Here is a 17,362-nt window from a genome sequence, read left to right on the forward strand (position 1 = left end):
CAAGGTTATTTTAGGGGGGTCATGGTATTACCACCCTTACTTCTGCGCTGACTTCAGCCGGAAAGCAGTGGCTGCTGGCCGGGAGCCCAGCTCTGAAGGCAGCACCCCACCAGCAGCAGCGCAGAAGTAAGGGTAGCAGTACTGCAACTCCCACTACAATAACCTTGCAAACCCCCTCGCCCCTCCCCCCCAATTCCTTTTTGAGTCAGGACATCTACAATTACAACACCTTGAAATTTCAGATTTAAATAGCTGAAATAATTAAATTCATGATTTTTAAAATCCTATTGCTGTGGAATTGACTAAAATGGACTGTGAATTTGGTAGGGCCCTACTTATAGATCCTTTCTTATAAAAGAAAATCAGGGAACAATGTAACAAGACAAATACAATTAATGAGCATTTTAAATGTGATAAAAATGAAGGATGACTAAATCAATGTACATTTTAAGTAATACAATGGACTACCTATTTTGATCACTTGTTTCCACTTACAAAATAGTTTACTGCCTTGGTAGGAGTTGAAACAGAAGTCAGAAACATGAGATTAACCAAATTTAAGTCTGGAATTAGCAACTGAATTAAATTTTAAACGGAACAAAAATTTAAGTTCTCACCTGTATTAGGTATGAGCCACCTGGGTCTACACTGGCAGATTCATTCTGCATTGTATTCTGCTGTGTAATAGCATCTTCTCTCTTTCGCTCCTTCTGTCCTGTTTCATCATCGTCATATTCATCTAGACTCTAAAAACAAAATACTCAGCTGAAAAAAGCTATTTTACGTTTTGGATTTGTATGCAAACAAAAACTGAAGCAGTCTATGAAGTTTATACATCAGTATTAATACTTTCAAAGGTTAGTTCGAGATTTATGTATTTTGTTTAAATTAACATGGCATTTTGATTCTATATTGGTCATGCTAAAATAGTTTAAATATAGGGATCAAGTTTAGGAAACTAATTTTTTTTAAAAAAAAAATAGTAGTTAAGAAAAAGTCAGTTCCCCAAAAAACTCCCAATTGGCATGAGCAACATTTGTAGGCCTGTACAAGCCCAACAAAGGAAATAAGAGAGGAAATGTAGAGTTAAAGTAGAAAAACCAGACTGACACTTCAACACACACCACTGGACCTTCTTTTTGGCACAGCAGCATTTGCTAAGTCTGGAACGTCAATCTGAATTTTCTGCCTTAATTTTAAGTTTCCATGCTTTTGTCATCTCAGTTGCACTCTTAACATTAAACAAATCTAGTGGTCTGATTTTGTTTTCAGTAGTTTGTGTAGCTTGAAAGCTTGTCTTTTTCACCCACAGAAGTTGGTCCAATAAAAGATATTACCTCACCCATATTGTCTAACTAGTACTAATGAGTTAGGCTGCGTGACTGTCACAGAGGTCACGGATTCTGTGACTTTCCATGACTTCTGCAGGTGCCGGTTCAGGGGCTGGCCGAGCCAGGCAGCTCCTGGGCCAGCAGCAGCAGTTTGGATGTGTGGGAGGGGGCTCAGGGTTGGGGCAGGGAATTGGGGTGCGGGGCAGCACTTACCTGAGGGGGTCTCCCCGGCTCCCACCGGCATATCCCTGCAGCTCCTAGGCTCTCATTGGCTGCGTTTCCCAGGCAGTGGGAGCTGCCAGAACCAGTGCTTGTGGCGGGAGCAGCACACAGAGGCCCCCTGGCTACCCTTCCCCCTAGGAGCTTCAGGGACATGCTTATCGGAGCCAGGTAGGGAGCCTGCCAGCCCCACCAACCCTTTCTCCACCCACCTCCCCACACCAGCAGGGGTCCCAGGTCGCACGGTGCCACCACAGCCCACCTCCCCGACCCCAGCACCAGCAGGGGTCCCGGGCCATCCCCCTCCAGCAGCCGCGGTTCCCCCACCCAACTTTTAGTTAGCGGTATATAGTAAAAGTCATAGACAGTTGGGTGGGGGAACCGGGGCTGCTGGAGGGGGATGGCCCGGGACCCCTGCTGGTGCTGTTTACTGCCCATGACCTGTCCGACTTTTACTAAAAATACCCGTGACTAAAACGTAGCCTTATTAATGAGAGAGTCTCCTCTTAAAGACAGAATACACTAGCATTTATAACATAGAAAGTGCTACAGGCTATAGCACTAGAAGCTGAAGACCAGCCATTATCCTAATAATTCATTCTGATGGAACACAAGACTAAATAAAACAAAACAAACCCAAACAATTGAAACCAAAAAGAGAAAGGAATTCATCTTTAGTTCTTACAAAGTCAGACTTCTACAAAAAGAACTATTGACTTGATACAAGATTTCTCAAATGAAGTGAAGATTAGTGTCACACAGTGGATGTATGATACTTTACTGGAAAAATAAAAACGAAGATTAAAACTCAGTGCAGATTCTGCCCCCACATTTCAAAATATTCAATTAATAAAGCGAAAACCCTGGAAAACCTCAAAGGAAAAAAGTTTTCAACTTTGAGATTAGAGTGAGGAAAGCTCTCTCAAACTATCATGTAATAAATCTTAAAGTTATAAAAAAAACAAGCAGAAAGCAATTATTTCAAATAAACTCTTTACATTTTTAAAAGGTTATCAATCTAAATTTACACAAAATGTACACAGAATACAAAACCTCTGAAGTAGTTAAGTTGCTATTTTAATCAGAAAAAAAACCCCTCTTCCTCTGCTGATTCAACTTCATCTCAAATGCACCTAATTTAGATTTTGTAGCAATCATAGTGAGACGAAACATTTTTTTCCCCACCAAATATGATTAGCTTTTCAGTGCAAGGATTGTCTACTTGTTACTAAGAATTGTATTGAAAATACCCTTAGCAGTTTTGGACATTAACATCGTGATTGGTATGGGATTCCCACCCTCAACATTTTAGAGAAAAATATTAAGTTAGCAGCACACTGAGCAGTGCATCTCCCCCACCCCTCATCACCATTCCCATGAGCTCAAAGGACACACAATAGTGACAATAAATCGATATTGTCAAAGTGCATTACACACAAATACTCCAAATGAGATTGCAACTGAACTGTGTAGTGTCAGGCTCACTCCCTGACAGGAGAGCAGCTGTGTAAGCCTAAAACTGCATGATTACAGTGAGAGGAGGGCGGGGAGACTGCCTCCCCTCCCAACTGAAACATGGAGCAGAACCCATAGACCAGCTCGTGCTAAGGCAATTGTGAGCTGTGCAGAGCCACAAAATGCTATGGTGCCTTATGACTGCGTACAGATGCGCTAAGAGAAGTTTGCTGAGATCCACCTGTGAAATGGATCATCTGCTCCTCATGGTTCCTTACAGCTAGGGTGACCAGATGTCCCGATTTTATCGGGACTGTCCCAATATTTTCTCATTTGTCCCGCGTCCTGACCAATGTTTGGTCGGGACACACAAGCAATTTTTGCCCTCTGCTCCGGCTTGTGCCCCCTCCCTCACCCCAACTCCGCCCCCTCCTTTCCCCCATAGGATAGCTCCTAGGCAAGCGCTGGAGGGAGGAGGCCCGGGGATGGCGGGGTGAGTCCGGCCTGGCCCTGGCCCGAGCGCAGGCAGGAGGGTGGGGCGGTACCTGCAGGGGGGCATCCCCGGGTCCAGCCTGGGGAACCGGCTCCCTATGCGCCCATGGGTGGGGGTGGAGGGGCAGCAGCTGCCCGCGTGGGGACTCCGGTTCCTCGGGGCTACACCTCCGCCACGTGCGCCCTGGCCCCGGAGGGGTGTACTTGGTGCCGGGTGCCAGGCGCATGCCTCTGCCTGACACGCAGCGAGGGAGAGGCGGAGGAGCGGCTGGGAGGGCCGGTCGGGTGGCAGCTCCGCCGCGGTGCTGGGGATAATTAGAATCTGTGAGTCTGTATGCCTCCAGGGGGCAGGGCGGGGAGAGCAGTGCATGCCTGGCTGGGTGTGTACCCTAGGTGAGGCGATCCCGTCCCGCGATGCTTGGGCGAGTCCCGGCCTGGGGGCCGCGACAAGGTCCCGCTTCTCCAGCGGGGTGTAGCCCAGTGGCGCAAAGGTCACTACAGCTCCGCACTCCCAGGCCCGCGGGGAGCTAGAGCCCGCCAGGGAAGGGGCTGCCCCACGCTGGCACGCCCACGGCTAGCCCAGGCCGGTCTCCGCGCAGGGACCTGGCAGGGGCGCTCCCCCTGTCCGTGCCCATCTCCGCGGCGTCGGGGTGTCAGTCCTCGGGCTCCGGGCGGGGGTTGTTGCGTCCCGGGACCAGGGGGCCGCTGTTTACATCTGCGTGTGGCCGGCACCAGCCTAGGCGCTTCCCGCTTGTTCGTGCTTTTTTTTTTTTTCCTCTCCCCACCAGCTTTTTTTTTTTTTTGGCTCCGCCCCTCCCCCCCGCGTCCCGATATTTCGCCTCTGTGATCTGGTCACCCTACTTACAGCTAATAAAGCCTTGACAAGGATTGTTAATATCTCTCTGAAATGGACAAGCTGCCAGCAATTTTCAAAACCTGTTACAGTCTCAAGAAAAAAAAAATTCCCTAGCTGAAAACATACTGACGTGCTAACATAGATGTAATATTTACAACGATTTTAAACACAAGATGTTTAACCTAATATTTTCAACAATATTTATGAAGAGCTATTCTTAGCTTTCAGTTCTAGTGACCATGGTTCTAAGTTTTGGAAGTAAAATATGATATGTGATAAAACTTGAGACTTTTACTGACTTTAAGTGGTAGATTTAATTAAGAAGGTATTACTTAAAAGTTAGAAATATACAAAATCTCATTGCAGTCTGAGTATGGTTATTAAAAACAGATTCTCTTACTGCTGCAATTATCTAGACCATTAGGACATTTCAGTCAACTGGAGTGTTGTTTTGCCTTGCATTCCATTCTTCTCTGAAATAGTTTGCTTTGCTTCATAAAATGGTTCCACATCATTAAACACAACAAATACAAGAATTCATGTCTCTGTCAGCAGTATCAGAGTACTGTACTCATGTCAGCATCACACCTCAGTGGTTATCATTTTTCTTGCTTTTTTTTTTTTTAATTTTGCTGCTCGATGCAAGGGATTTCAAATCTCTAAAAAATGTATTTTCCATTCAAATCACTTGTGTTCTGGTACAGCAGATATTCAATGTGACATTTGCACATCTGATCTTAATACTAACAATCCACAGAAATTCCTTAGGTTTTCTAGCATTTCAATAAATATTTGATGCTGTAGCATAAACAGTTTTCCTATAAACCTCTACTGTGGAAAATAAAAGTAGGAAGTTTTCTTCATCATTCTAATTCACTTGAAAACAGCCACAAAGATATTCCTGCATTCCCAACTCACTGCCAGTTTGCAGTTGAATTTGACTTAGTAGAAAGAAAACATTTTAAATGAATCACAGCTGTACACAAACACTTTAGTGAAGTGACTAAAAACAATTCGAGATTATGTTTTTTCCCCATAACTGAAAATGGTGTTTTTCTAATGGAAGAAAAGTCTCTAACTAGACCAGTTTACACTAAACATCACATTTGAACACATATGAGCAACTACTGAAATTGCAGAATTCAAGCACCACTGCTTGTTATTTTGAAACTTCTTTATAACAAAAATAACTTTACTGTTTAGGAGGCAAGACAGATATGATTGTACAGAAATTGGTTAGAGAACAAAATTCATTCTAGTCTACAGCAAACAAGCCTTTAATCTAGTAAACAACAATATATTAACAGCAACTTAAAAAAAAAAGTTTGAGGTGCTAAGGATTCACTGGTGTTGAAAATTAAGCAGGCAACCACGGAGACGGAGATACAGAACTGAAATAGATTTTCTAAGATTCCCTTTTATCACAAAAGAATCAGCCCAAGAACTTGGCTATAATGGAATTCACTTTGGGAGTAACCAACATCTTGCTTCCTCAGCTGATTATTTATAAAAGCTTGATAAACTTAGCTGCAAGTGTGAAAGGACTACCTTACAAATCCCTCTTTTAAAGTCACCTTTTTTCTTAGCATTCAGTTTCCACTGCTAGCGCTGTCTGCTCTTACTGTCGCACCTAAACCTGGTTTGTCACGAATCTGTCCAACTTCAGTCATAAGGCTTCATCTTCCTATGTTTGTAAAGAGTGTCATGCACACCTATGAAACACTAAATATATATATATAAAAAAAATACAAGCCTCAAATACTATTTGGGGATATAGTACATTTTCCCCAAAACCTTCAAAGGAGGTGGAGCCACCACACATTTATTTAGGTCATATCTTTTTGGCAATTCCTGAAATATTTAGCTGAACCTGTAGTAATTGCTTTGCATTTTTACAGAATTCTTTGTATGTAAAGAACCTAATGGCTTTGCAGAATTAGCTAGTCTACAAACACACGCATCAAAACCAATTAACACAGCCATCTCAGGTGTGGAACGTTCCAGATGTTTAACAGAGATCATCAGCACTACAGAACTGTTTAGGCCAAAGAATGGTGACTGCAAGATAGGCAAACAGCATTCAAGCAAGAATCAAATGTTCAAATTCTGCCTATTTAGGAGCTTTACAAGACTCTTTAACGGCTTGTTCAACACTCTTCCCAGGAACCTGTTCAACAGGTTTTAATAACCTATGAGAGATGGGACAAATATTTGGATCTTATACAGGGCCTTTTGTACTCCACATATCTTTAAGTGCTTTCCATGTAATAGGTTAAATACTAGCAAGCAGTGACTATGCTGGATAAAAGGGCAGGTATTATACACTCAATTCACTTAGTCTTTCAGTCTATAATCTAGAAACTATTTTATTGAAAAGGGAAACACAGTGACATTAGGATTAGCCACTTAACTTTTTATTTTATTTTATTTTTTTAAATGCTAGACTCTTACTACTCACATAAAATAAACATGAGTGTCCCAAGCAGGGGCTTCAAACATCTGATCTCAAGGAAGGAACATTCAGAAGTGCAGAAGGTAACCACATAAAAGTAGAGCATTTCAGCATCTATACTGGTCATGGTCATAAGCATGGATTTTCAACTAAGGGGCAGATTAAAGGCAGAAATCTTTTGTATCAAAGAACATCTGAATGCAGCAATGGGTCAGTGAAAAGCAGGTGGCCCACAGTTGATTAGAGACTGCATGGTGGGATGCTTTTGGGTTGATTGTGATGCCTCATTTGGAAAGAAAGACAAGGGTTCAAAAAAAAAATGACAAATGTTCCTGGAGGTGGAAATAGGAGCAGGACTCCCTGTGGGGAACCTCAAGCTTCTGGTGGTTATAAGCCACATTTTACATGAATCTTTTCAAATTGATTGTCATGGTAATACAAGTTTTGCAGTCAGTTTCACTGCTATTTAGAAGACCATGTGTAAAAATGAAACTCAATAATTATGTAAGTTACATGCTGCTGCTTGGAGAAGCTACAATATGAGCAGCTGCAGGCACTGTAGTTATCCAAAGAAAAACATCTTTGCCATCCACTCCAAAAAAAAAGGGAGAGGCCGGAAGAATAATGGCCAAGGCTCCCTTTTCTCACATCAGCCAGGAGGCTTCAGCAGGAAGAGACAAAGCTCTGCCTCCCTCCAGCAAATAGATGGGTTGGCGCTTCAGTTTAGTAGACATTTACATGCTAAACGCTGATACTTAAGCTGGAATTGCCCCAAGATACCACACTGCTAGAAATCCCTAGCACCAGCCTCCTTCCCACAACTGGGAACAGTCTCTTTACCAAAATGTTGTACTTGGACTCACTAGTGGGGGCTCCTTTACCATCAACAGGGCTGGCCTTAGGGGTCGGTGGGCTGGGGTGCCGCTCAGGGCACAGTACTCAAGGGAGCGCCCCTGCTAGTACCTCCCGCCCACTTTGGCAGCCAGCAAGGCTTAGAGGCAGCCAGGCAGGAGAGGGCAGATGGATCAGGCTGCCGTTTTATTCATATGCTATGAGAATATTCCCAGATATACATACTCTGGGTTAAGAACACCTCTAATATTACATTTTGACATGGAGTCAATTCCCAAAGCTGCCATTCTTGGTGTTACACAGTTCCATGTCAGCTTGAAGTGATGATTCCTCTAGGTAGGAGCATGGTGTGGATAGCGGAGAGGAGGGTGAGTGGCAGAAGGGGATTAAACCCAGTAGCAGCAGCAGGAAGAGAAGGGAAGGAAAGTATTTTACTTCCCTGGTTCCCACTGGGGTCTACCATTCACAGGATTTTGCCGATTTTTGTTTTTCAGCCATGTGTACCAATAGGCAGTCTAAGCTTTCAATGACCCTCAAACCCAGTATAGGTTAAGAAACATTGCACTAGAGCAGGGGTCGGCAACGTTCGGCACGCGGCTCGCCAGGGTAAGCACCCTAGCGGGCCGGGCCAGTTTATTTACCTGCTGACGCGGCAGGTTCGGCCGATCGCGGCCCCCACTGGCCGCAGTTCGCCGTCCCGGGCCAATGGGGGCGGCTGGAAGCCGCGGCCAGCACATCCCTCGGCCCACGCCGCTTCCCGCCGACCCCATTGGCCCAGGATGGCGAACCTGCCGCGTCAGCAGGTAAATAAACTGGCCCGGCCCGCTAGGGTGCTTACCCTGGTGAGCCGCGTGCCGAATGTTGCCGACCCCTGCACTAGAGCAATAGTTTGCATGTTACAAGAACTGGGAAGAAAGCATTCATTAGATTCACAAAAATGACCATGGTTTTATGTTTTTATGGTATCCTTGGGAAGAGCATTGTGATGAGTATCTATACTACCAATTTTTTCTAAAATTCCCTCCTGTTCAGCCTGGTGGAGTTAATGTAAACAGTTCAAGATTGTGTGTAATGTTACCAACATGTAGTCTCACCCTACTCAGAGAGTGTTAGAGGACTACTGTGAAAATAATGCTCTTACTTGTGCTACCCGCAAACTGCTGGGTGGGAGCAACAGTGGAGAATTTGGAAAAAAAATCCTAATGTAGATAAGCCCCAAAGAGATGATGTACTGTTGCCTTAGATGCTAGAAGAGAACTCTGAAAAAGATACATATTGGAAAAAACAGACTGACTAGGATAGTCACCACAATATTCTGGGGCATCTTTAAAACAAGCAAACTAGTAGATTTTTATTGCACTCTATTTCCTTCCCTTACACTAGAGTCTGGCATCTTAAAGAGTTATGGGGTGGGTGGATGGTTGGGGGAAGTGTTTGAGCAAATGAGTTTATCAATTCTGTGTTTCTAAATGTATATTCTCTTACATTTGTAAACCAATAATTTCATCAATTTGCAATACAACCTTGATATCAAATTGCATCGAAAATATTTGTTAAAAAAGTTAGTTATGAGGCTTTCATATGTTTCTATTCCCTGGTTTAGTGAGCTAATACTTTGTTTTCTGTTGCTATCCACCTGAACTTCATTCAATGTTTACAGCAATCATTACCACACTTGAAGGGTTGGAGTCAGGTCATACCATACTGTTTAAGCCAGACATGAATACTGACAAGCAGTGACACTCAATAGGCAATAACCAATACCTTGTATGTGATACCAATACTAACAAGGGATTGAAGAGTTCATAAAATTTATCATTTCAAAATTACAGTAGGTACAGTGCATAAGCTGCAGTATGGTGCACTGCATTGCTTTCTCCTTATCCTTCATGTCACCGCAAAGCAACTGCCAGTGCACTGAAGGCATTGGAATATGAAGAGATGTTGATTTTTTCTTCAACACTTATCTTAAGGATGCCATTGGGTTCATATTACTGGTCGTTTGTACAAATTGGTGTTTGTTAAAAATCATCATCATCAAGGTTCTACTATAAAGTCAGATTTTTCTCTAAATGCTGGAGGTTTCTCATAGATGGATCCAAGTTTTCTATCTGCACTTATACACTCCATGGTCCCAGAAAGCATGTGCACTCTGGTCTGCTCAGTCTCTTCAGAATTATTGGATATCTGTCTGGATGTCTCGCTATGGCATTTTAGAATTCGAATTCCTATTCATGTTTCACATGTCGTGATTATTCTGTTTCCCTGTCATTGAGTTGTATAGAGTCTAGTAGTTACTCCTTTTGGTCACATTCTCAATTCATCTCCAAAAACAGACATCTGTATTACCATAGCACCCAACAGCCCTAGTCATGGATAAGACCACTCCAATGTACAGTGCCTAGCACAAACAGAACAAAAAGATGATCTGTGCCCCCAAAGAATTTACCATTTATATCTACATGGTGCTGCAGTGCATACTGGATAGGTACCTTTTAGTTTTCACCAGTAGGACCTACACATTGCAGAGTGCAAAACCTTAAAGTTCTCTACAATTCACATCTCTCTAGTTCACTCTGCAGCATTGTGTAGACAAGACCTACTTATAGAACAAGAAATGGATCCAGACTGACTGATGGGGTACAATAAAAACAGAGAATATTGGTCAGCACACCAACAATCTAATGGCTGTCAACTGATTTGTGAGCATCATAGGAAAGGGGAGTTTCGAAGGAAGGGATCTGAAGGAAGACAATCAGGTAGCTGCAGATGTGCATGGGGAGCTCCTCCCAAGCATGTGGGGTTTAACGGGGGGGAAAAAACGCGGGCTTATTTGAAAATGTTACAAGAGAGTGATGGAGGCTAGCATCATGGGCCAAAGAGAGGCAAAAATCAACATCTGAACAGCAAATGAGAGATGACAGGTAGGATGGGGATAAGCTGTGAAGTCCCTTGAAAGTGAAGACAAGCAGTTTATGTTTGATGCAATAGTGAAAGTGGAGCCAGTGGAAGGCTGCAAAAAGGAATTACATGGTCAAAGCGACAGACTAGGAAAAATCTTTGCAGCAGAATTCTGACTGGATAGGAGGAGGAGAAACAGGAGAGGACAAAGTGAAGGAAGCCAAGAGAGGACAAGATTTCAAGATGAAAAATATGGACTATTGTGTCAAAGGCAGTTGACATGTCAAGGAGGATGAAGATGGAGTACTGGCTCTGCACTTTAGCTATGAATAAGTCATTAGAGACTATGGCAAGAGCAGTTTCAGTGGAGAGCAAGAGGCAGAAACTGGATTGCAAAGGGTCTAGGATAGAAGTGCAGGAGAGGAACTCCAGACAGTGATTATAAACATCAGATTTATTGACCTTAGGAAATCAAAGAAAGAAGTGAGATGGGGCAGTAGTTAGAGAGGCAAGTGGGGACTCGAGGGTTTTTGTTTGTTTTTTTTAAGATGGGAAAGCCTAAAGCATGCTTGTATTATCAGAGGGAAGAGCCATAAGAGAGTAAAAGGCTAAAGAGAAGAGTAAGAGTAACCGAAGGGAGAAGATGGGATGGGGTCACTGAAGCAAAGAGAACAGCAGAGGAGAAAGTTCTGCATCTGTAACAGGGAAGGCACACTGAAGGGTAGTGGAAGGTCATGTCATTTTTTCAATTTTCTCTTGGAAGAAGTCTTGAGTGGAGAGAGAAGTGGAGGCAAAGGAGGAGAGGATTTGAGGAGTGAGTCAAAGGTGGTAAAAAGGCAGATAAGATTGGATTAAATTAAGTTGGAGAAGTAAAATTGTTTAGTTAGCAAAATGGAAGGAGGAGAGAATGAATTTGTAATCGAGAGTCAGCTTGGTCACAGGATTTCTGCCAGACACACTTGGTGTGGAGGAAGCAGATATAGGGAATGAGCTAGAGTTGGGGGCTAGTAGGATGGCCCTTGCATTGGGAGAGAGGGGCAAAAGAGTATAGAGAAGACTGAAGCATGGAGAGAGGCAACCATATCAGTGGAAGAAAGGAAAGAGAAGAGCAGGCTGAGAGCAGACAAGAAGGCATCAGTGCCGATGAACTTGAAGACATGGAAAGGCCATGTGACAGAGGAAGAGGGCAGTGACTGATGAGTAATGATGAAAGACACCAGGTGATGGTAGGACAAAGGAAAATCAGCATCAGAAAGATCAAAGGGAGAGCAGTGCTTGGTGAAGACCAAGTTCAGTGAACAGCCTTTTTGAGTGGGAGAGTTGAGCCAGGGCTGCAGGTCAAATGATGAAGTGAGGAAATGCGAAGCTAAGAATCGCATTGAAATTTCAGCCACTGAGGAGTATGAGAGACTGGAAGGAAAGGACAAGAGTGAGGACTCAAAATCAGAGTGGCTTGTGGTCCACGGAAAGGGAGAAGAGCACAAGAGCCAACGGTCCCACAGCATAAGCAGGGGCGCCAGAACAATTTTTATAGTGGGGATGCTGAGAGCCATTGAACCCAACTGTAAACCCTGTATATAATGGAAACCACTTCAAGCCAGGGGGTGCAGTAGCACCCCCAGCACCCCTAGTTCCAGCACTTATGTGCGTGAAAAGGATACAAGTATGGCAAGAGACCACCCTGGCTTAACCAGGAGATCTTCAATGATCTGAAACTAAAGAAGTCCTATAAAAATTGGAAAGTAGGTCAAATTACAAAGGATTAATATAAAAAAATAATACAAGTATGTAGAGACAAAATTAGAAAGGCCAAAGCACAAAATGAGATTAAACTAGCTAGAGACATAAAGAGTAACAAGAAAACATTCTATAAATACATTAGAAGCAAGAGGAAGACCAAGGACAGGGTAAGCCTATTACTCAATGAGGGGGGTGAAACAATAGCAGCAAATGTGGAAAGGGCAGAAGTGTTTTTTGTTTCAGTTTTCACCAAAAAGGTTAGTAATGATTGAATATCTAACATAGTGAATGCCAGTGATAATGAGGTCAGATTGGAGGCTAAAATAGAGAAAGAACAAGTTAAAAATTACTTTGACACATTAGATGTGTTCAAGTTACCAGGGCCTGATTAAATACATCCTAGAATACTCAAGGAGATGACTGAGGAGTTATCTGAGCCATTAGCAATTGTCTTCTAAAAGTCATGGAAGACAAGCGATTCCAGAGGACTGGAAAAGGACAAATACAGTGCCCATCTACAAAAAGGGAAATAAGGACAACCCAGGGAATTACAGACTAGTCAGCTTAGCTTCACTAGCCAGAAAGATAATGGAGCAAATAATTAAGCAATTTCCAAACACCTAGAAAATAATAAGGTGATAAGTAACAGTCAGCATGGATTTGTGATGGGGGTAACAAGCCTTGTGGATTGGGGGAGTGGGGAGAGAAGCAGTAGATGTGGTATATCTTGATTTTAGTAAGGCTTTTGATGCTGTCTCGTATGACCTTCTCATAAACAAACTAGGGAAATACAACCTAGATGGAGCTACTATTAGTGGTGCCTAAATGGTTGGAAAACCATTCCCAGAGAGTAATCATCAGGGGTTCACAGTCAAGCTGGAAGGGCATACCAGTCAATTAAAGTTCAAAATGATCTGGACAAACTGGAAAAATGGTCTGAAGAAAACAGGATGAAATTCAATAAGGACAAATACAAAGTACTCCACTTAGGAAGGAACAACCAGTTGCACACATACAAAATGGGAAATGACTGCCCAGGGAGGAATACTGTAGAAAGGGATCTGGGGGTCATAGTGGATCACAAGCTAAATATGAGTCAACAGTGTAACACGGTTTCAAAAAAAGCAAACATCATTGTGGGACGTATTAGCAGGAGTGTTGTACACAGAGGTAATTCTTCCGCTCTATCTGTTCACACCGATACAGCTGTGACATTGTGCGGTCTATATGGTTTTATACAAATATGATAATAAATGAATATAATGTAACTGGAATATGCTTCATGCAAAAGGTCTCTTGTAAGGTATCATTACAAAGCTTATAATCTACTGAGTGTGATCATCCTATTTGTATAAATGTACCACTCTTGTAGCTAAAACTAGAAATATAAAATATAACTCTGAGGGCCTATTGTAATTATGCAAAGTGTGAGCCATTAATGGTGGTTTGGAATGTTGATGACTCCCATTAACCAGGACCATTGTCTGCAGATGGCTGTGTTTCACCTGTGAGTCTTCCTGTATGTGTGTGTGCTGGCAAGTGGGTAATGAAGCCTTGCAGTGACATGTGATCATGTCACCTGAACTGGAATCCATCTTTAACCTGGTGCTTTTCCAGTGGGGGGGGGACCCAAAAAGACAAAGGGTTCCCGCCTTATGCAAAAGATGTATAAAGGGGTGAAACAGAACAAAGGGGGAGAGAGGAGCCATCATGAAGAATCCCCTAGCTATCACCTGAGCTGGAACAAGGGCTGTACCAGGGAAAGAATTGTGCCCAGGCCTGGAAGGTGTCCAGTCTGAGTAAAAAACTTACTAAAGCATCTCTGAGGGTGAGATTATCTGTATTCAGTTTGATTAGACATAGATGTGCGCATTTTATTTTATTTTGCTTGGTGACTTACTTTGTTCTGTTACTACTTGGAACCACTTAAATTCTACTTTCTGTATTTAATAAAATCACTTTTTACTTATTAATTAACTCAGAGTATGTATTAATACCTGGGGGAGCAAACAACTGTGCATATCTCTCTATCAGTGTTATAGAGGGCGAACAATTTATGAGTTTACCCTGTATAAGCTTTATACAGGGTAAAAGGGATTTATTTGGGTTTAGACCCCATTGGGAGTTGGGCATCTGAGTGCTAAAGACAAGCACACTTCTGTGAGCTGTTTTCAGGTAAACCTGCAGCTTTGGGGCAAGTAATTCAGACCCTGGGTCTTTGTTGGAGCAGACGGGAGTGCCTGGCTCAGCAAGACAGGGTGCTGGAGTCCTGAGCTGGCAGGGAAAACAGGAGCAGAGGTAGTCTTGGTACATTAGGTGGCAGCTCCCAAGGGGGTTTCTGTGATCCAACCTGTCACAACAGCCTTAACTGGACAATTGTGTCTAGTCCTGGGAGCCACATTTCAGGAAAGACGTGGACAAATTGGAGAAAGTCCAGAGAAGAGCAACAAAAATGATTAAAGGTCTAGAAAACATAACCTATGAGGGAAGACTGGAAAAAAAAAAAACTGGATTTGTTTAGTCTGGAGAAGAGAAGACATAGTAACAGTCTTCAAGTGTATAAAAGATTGTTATAAAGAGGAGGGAGAAAAATTGTTCTCCTTAACCTCTGATGATAGGACAAGAAGCAATGGGTTTAAATTGCAGCAATGGCAATTTAGGTTGTACATTAGGAAAAGCTTCCTGTCAGGGTAGTTAAGCACTGGAATAAATTGCCCAGGGTGTTTGTGGAATCTCCATCATTGGAGATTTTTAAGAGCAAGTTAGACAAACACCTGTCAGGGATGGTCTAAATAACACTTAGTCCTGCCAGGAGTACAGGGGACTGAACTAGATTACCTCTCGAGGTCCTTCCAGTTCTAAGATTCTATAGCGGGAGCCGGCATCTCTGGTTCAGGATTGCATGATTTGCTGTTTCAGGGAAATAAATCCTTTTGAGCTTCTGGCTTGATACTATTGAGTGTGCTCGGAGAATGGGTGGTTTACAATAAAAGTTGAACAGGTGGAGAGAACATTTTTCTCCACTCTCACGATTGACAACTGCTCAACATGGTGACATGCAGCCAGTGCCTGGAACAAAAAACTGTTAAACCTCCATATGCACTCTGTACCTGGACAGTTTATTGTAGTACAGCAAGTAATACTTACTGATTGAGGTTCTTTATACAGCACTGTCAGGCTGGTTCTCTGCCCACGTCTCAGGGACCACCTCCAGCACTATCTCCTTCCTGGGTCCCTGGCTCAGGTATGCCAAAGTTTTGGCTATCTAGGGAAATCTCCTCATCGGCATTTGTGGTTGGCTAGGTGCCTTCCAAACTGTCCTGAACACAGGAGTTCTATGGCGGCCACCCTGGTAAAAATTGGGTGCAGCTCCTTCAGCACTGCTGAAGGTGTTTGTGTTCCAAATGTTTTTTTATAATTCTATTAGAGCTTTGGCACAGCAATGGGTGTTGTCCCAGGAGTGCCCTTCAACCTCATTTGTTCCGATAGCTGTTTGTAGATCTTTGCATTGGACTCCTGTTCAGATAGCCTGGACATGCTCCTCTTCCAGAGAGCAAGGAAGTCAGGACTCCCAGATAGAATGATACAGAAACATAGCAGCCATGCCCTATAACAGACTCTGGGTATATGAACTTACCTCAAGGGGTGCACCTGAGAGAGTGTACCATTTCAACAGGGAGGTGACATCCAATCAAGATGACCCCATAGCAATGGAGGGCACACAGGCAAATAGAGATGATGATCCAGATATGAAGCATTGCAGCATGGGATAGCAGTGGGAGGACTGCCTGAAGTGATATAGTTAATTTGAAATATGGATGCATCCACACAAAACTTGTACCAATATTATTCATTCTAGAATAGAGTAGTGTTGCATACAAAGTGAGTTAAATGGGGGATAAGCCAACTGAGAGATATAAATAGATAAAAGAAAAAGAGAACTTGTATGTGGACATAAGGAAGTTTACGTAGGAAAAACTAGTTATACCAAAAAAAGGTTTCCTAACCTAACAAGGTCTTTTTCAGTTTGTTCAAGGAGTGATGCAGTTTTTGTTTAGGGATTTAACATCAGGCTATCCCATGCTTTAATTGTAAAATATTGGAAGTCCTCTGTCCAATATTCAGCAGTCAAGATTTCAGATTCCTGTGGGAGGCTGCCGTTTTAGGACAACAGATACTTTACAGTTTGTGTATTTTCAGGTCACATACTTCGCAAGATATCAGCTTTGTCCTAGTGACTGTTAGTAATAAGACATTTTATTTAATGATTAATCAAAAAGTCAACTACATATAGTTTCCTATCTGTAAAATAGGGATAATGATACTAGTTTCCTTTGTAAAGTGCTTTGAGATCTATTTATGAAAAGCAAAACGTAAGAGCTAGGTATTATATATTGAAATTATGATCTTTATATGCATGCATCCTATTGGGGGTTATTCTATATTTTATTGGCCAGGGGCTCAACTACTAAGGCAAAGAGTAGCAAGGCTAAGGGTAATCTTTATCTGCTTTTCTATTGTGTGTAAGGGGGTTCTGAGTTTAAGCCATTCACTCAGATTGGTGGGTATGGCGGGGGGAATGAATACAAGATGTTCATCCATGAGATGAATTAAACTCCAAATCCCATGTGGTGCAAATTAAACTGCTATTACCACTACTTTTATTCTGTGGTAAACTCTCTCAGCATCCAGTGATAAACCAAGAAGGTTACTGCCAGAAAGTTTATGGTTCAGGTAAAAACATTTAGAGTTATTGCTACAACTGCACTATAATAAATCCATTTGGAGGAGGGAGGGAGGAGTCTGGATGAGGAGTCTGCTACTCATGTTATTAAAATGTGCTTTTAATTTCTCAGACTACAGGCTAAAGCCTGTAATAATATCACTTGGAAAACAGAAGGCTGAGTGAGCATGAGGGTAAAAAGGAATGTTTTCACAGGCGCAGTTAGTAAATACCACTGGCTCTAGCAGACATTCTTCCTTAAATGGAAACTAACACTGATTTAGCTAAAAGAATCTTTTGCTACAATAGAAGTGACAGGCTAGCTATTAACCTTTGTAGCA

General features: G+C 42.6%; 1 protein-coding gene across 1 annotated transcript in view; it reads right to left on the bottom strand.

Annotated features, from left to right (window-relative positions):
* PAWR (pro-apoptotic WT1 regulator) overlaps window positions 1–17,362 on the bottom strand; it is a 143,509-nt gene that overhangs the window by 57,218 nt on the left and 68,929 nt on the right. The window contains exon 2 of the mRNA XM_065423586.1: window positions 618–746. Coding sequence (XP_065279658.1) covers window positions 618–746 — 129 coding nt within the window. The remainder of the gene's footprint in view (window positions 1–617; window positions 747–17,362) is intronic.

The sequence above is a fragment of the Emys orbicularis genome, chromosome 1 (genome assembly GCF_028017835.1).
Source record: "Emys orbicularis isolate rEmyOrb1 chromosome 1, rEmyOrb1.hap1, whole genome shotgun sequence".
In the NCBI taxonomy this organism is placed as follows: domain Eukaryota; kingdom Metazoa; phylum Chordata; order Testudines; family Emydidae; genus Emys; species Emys orbicularis.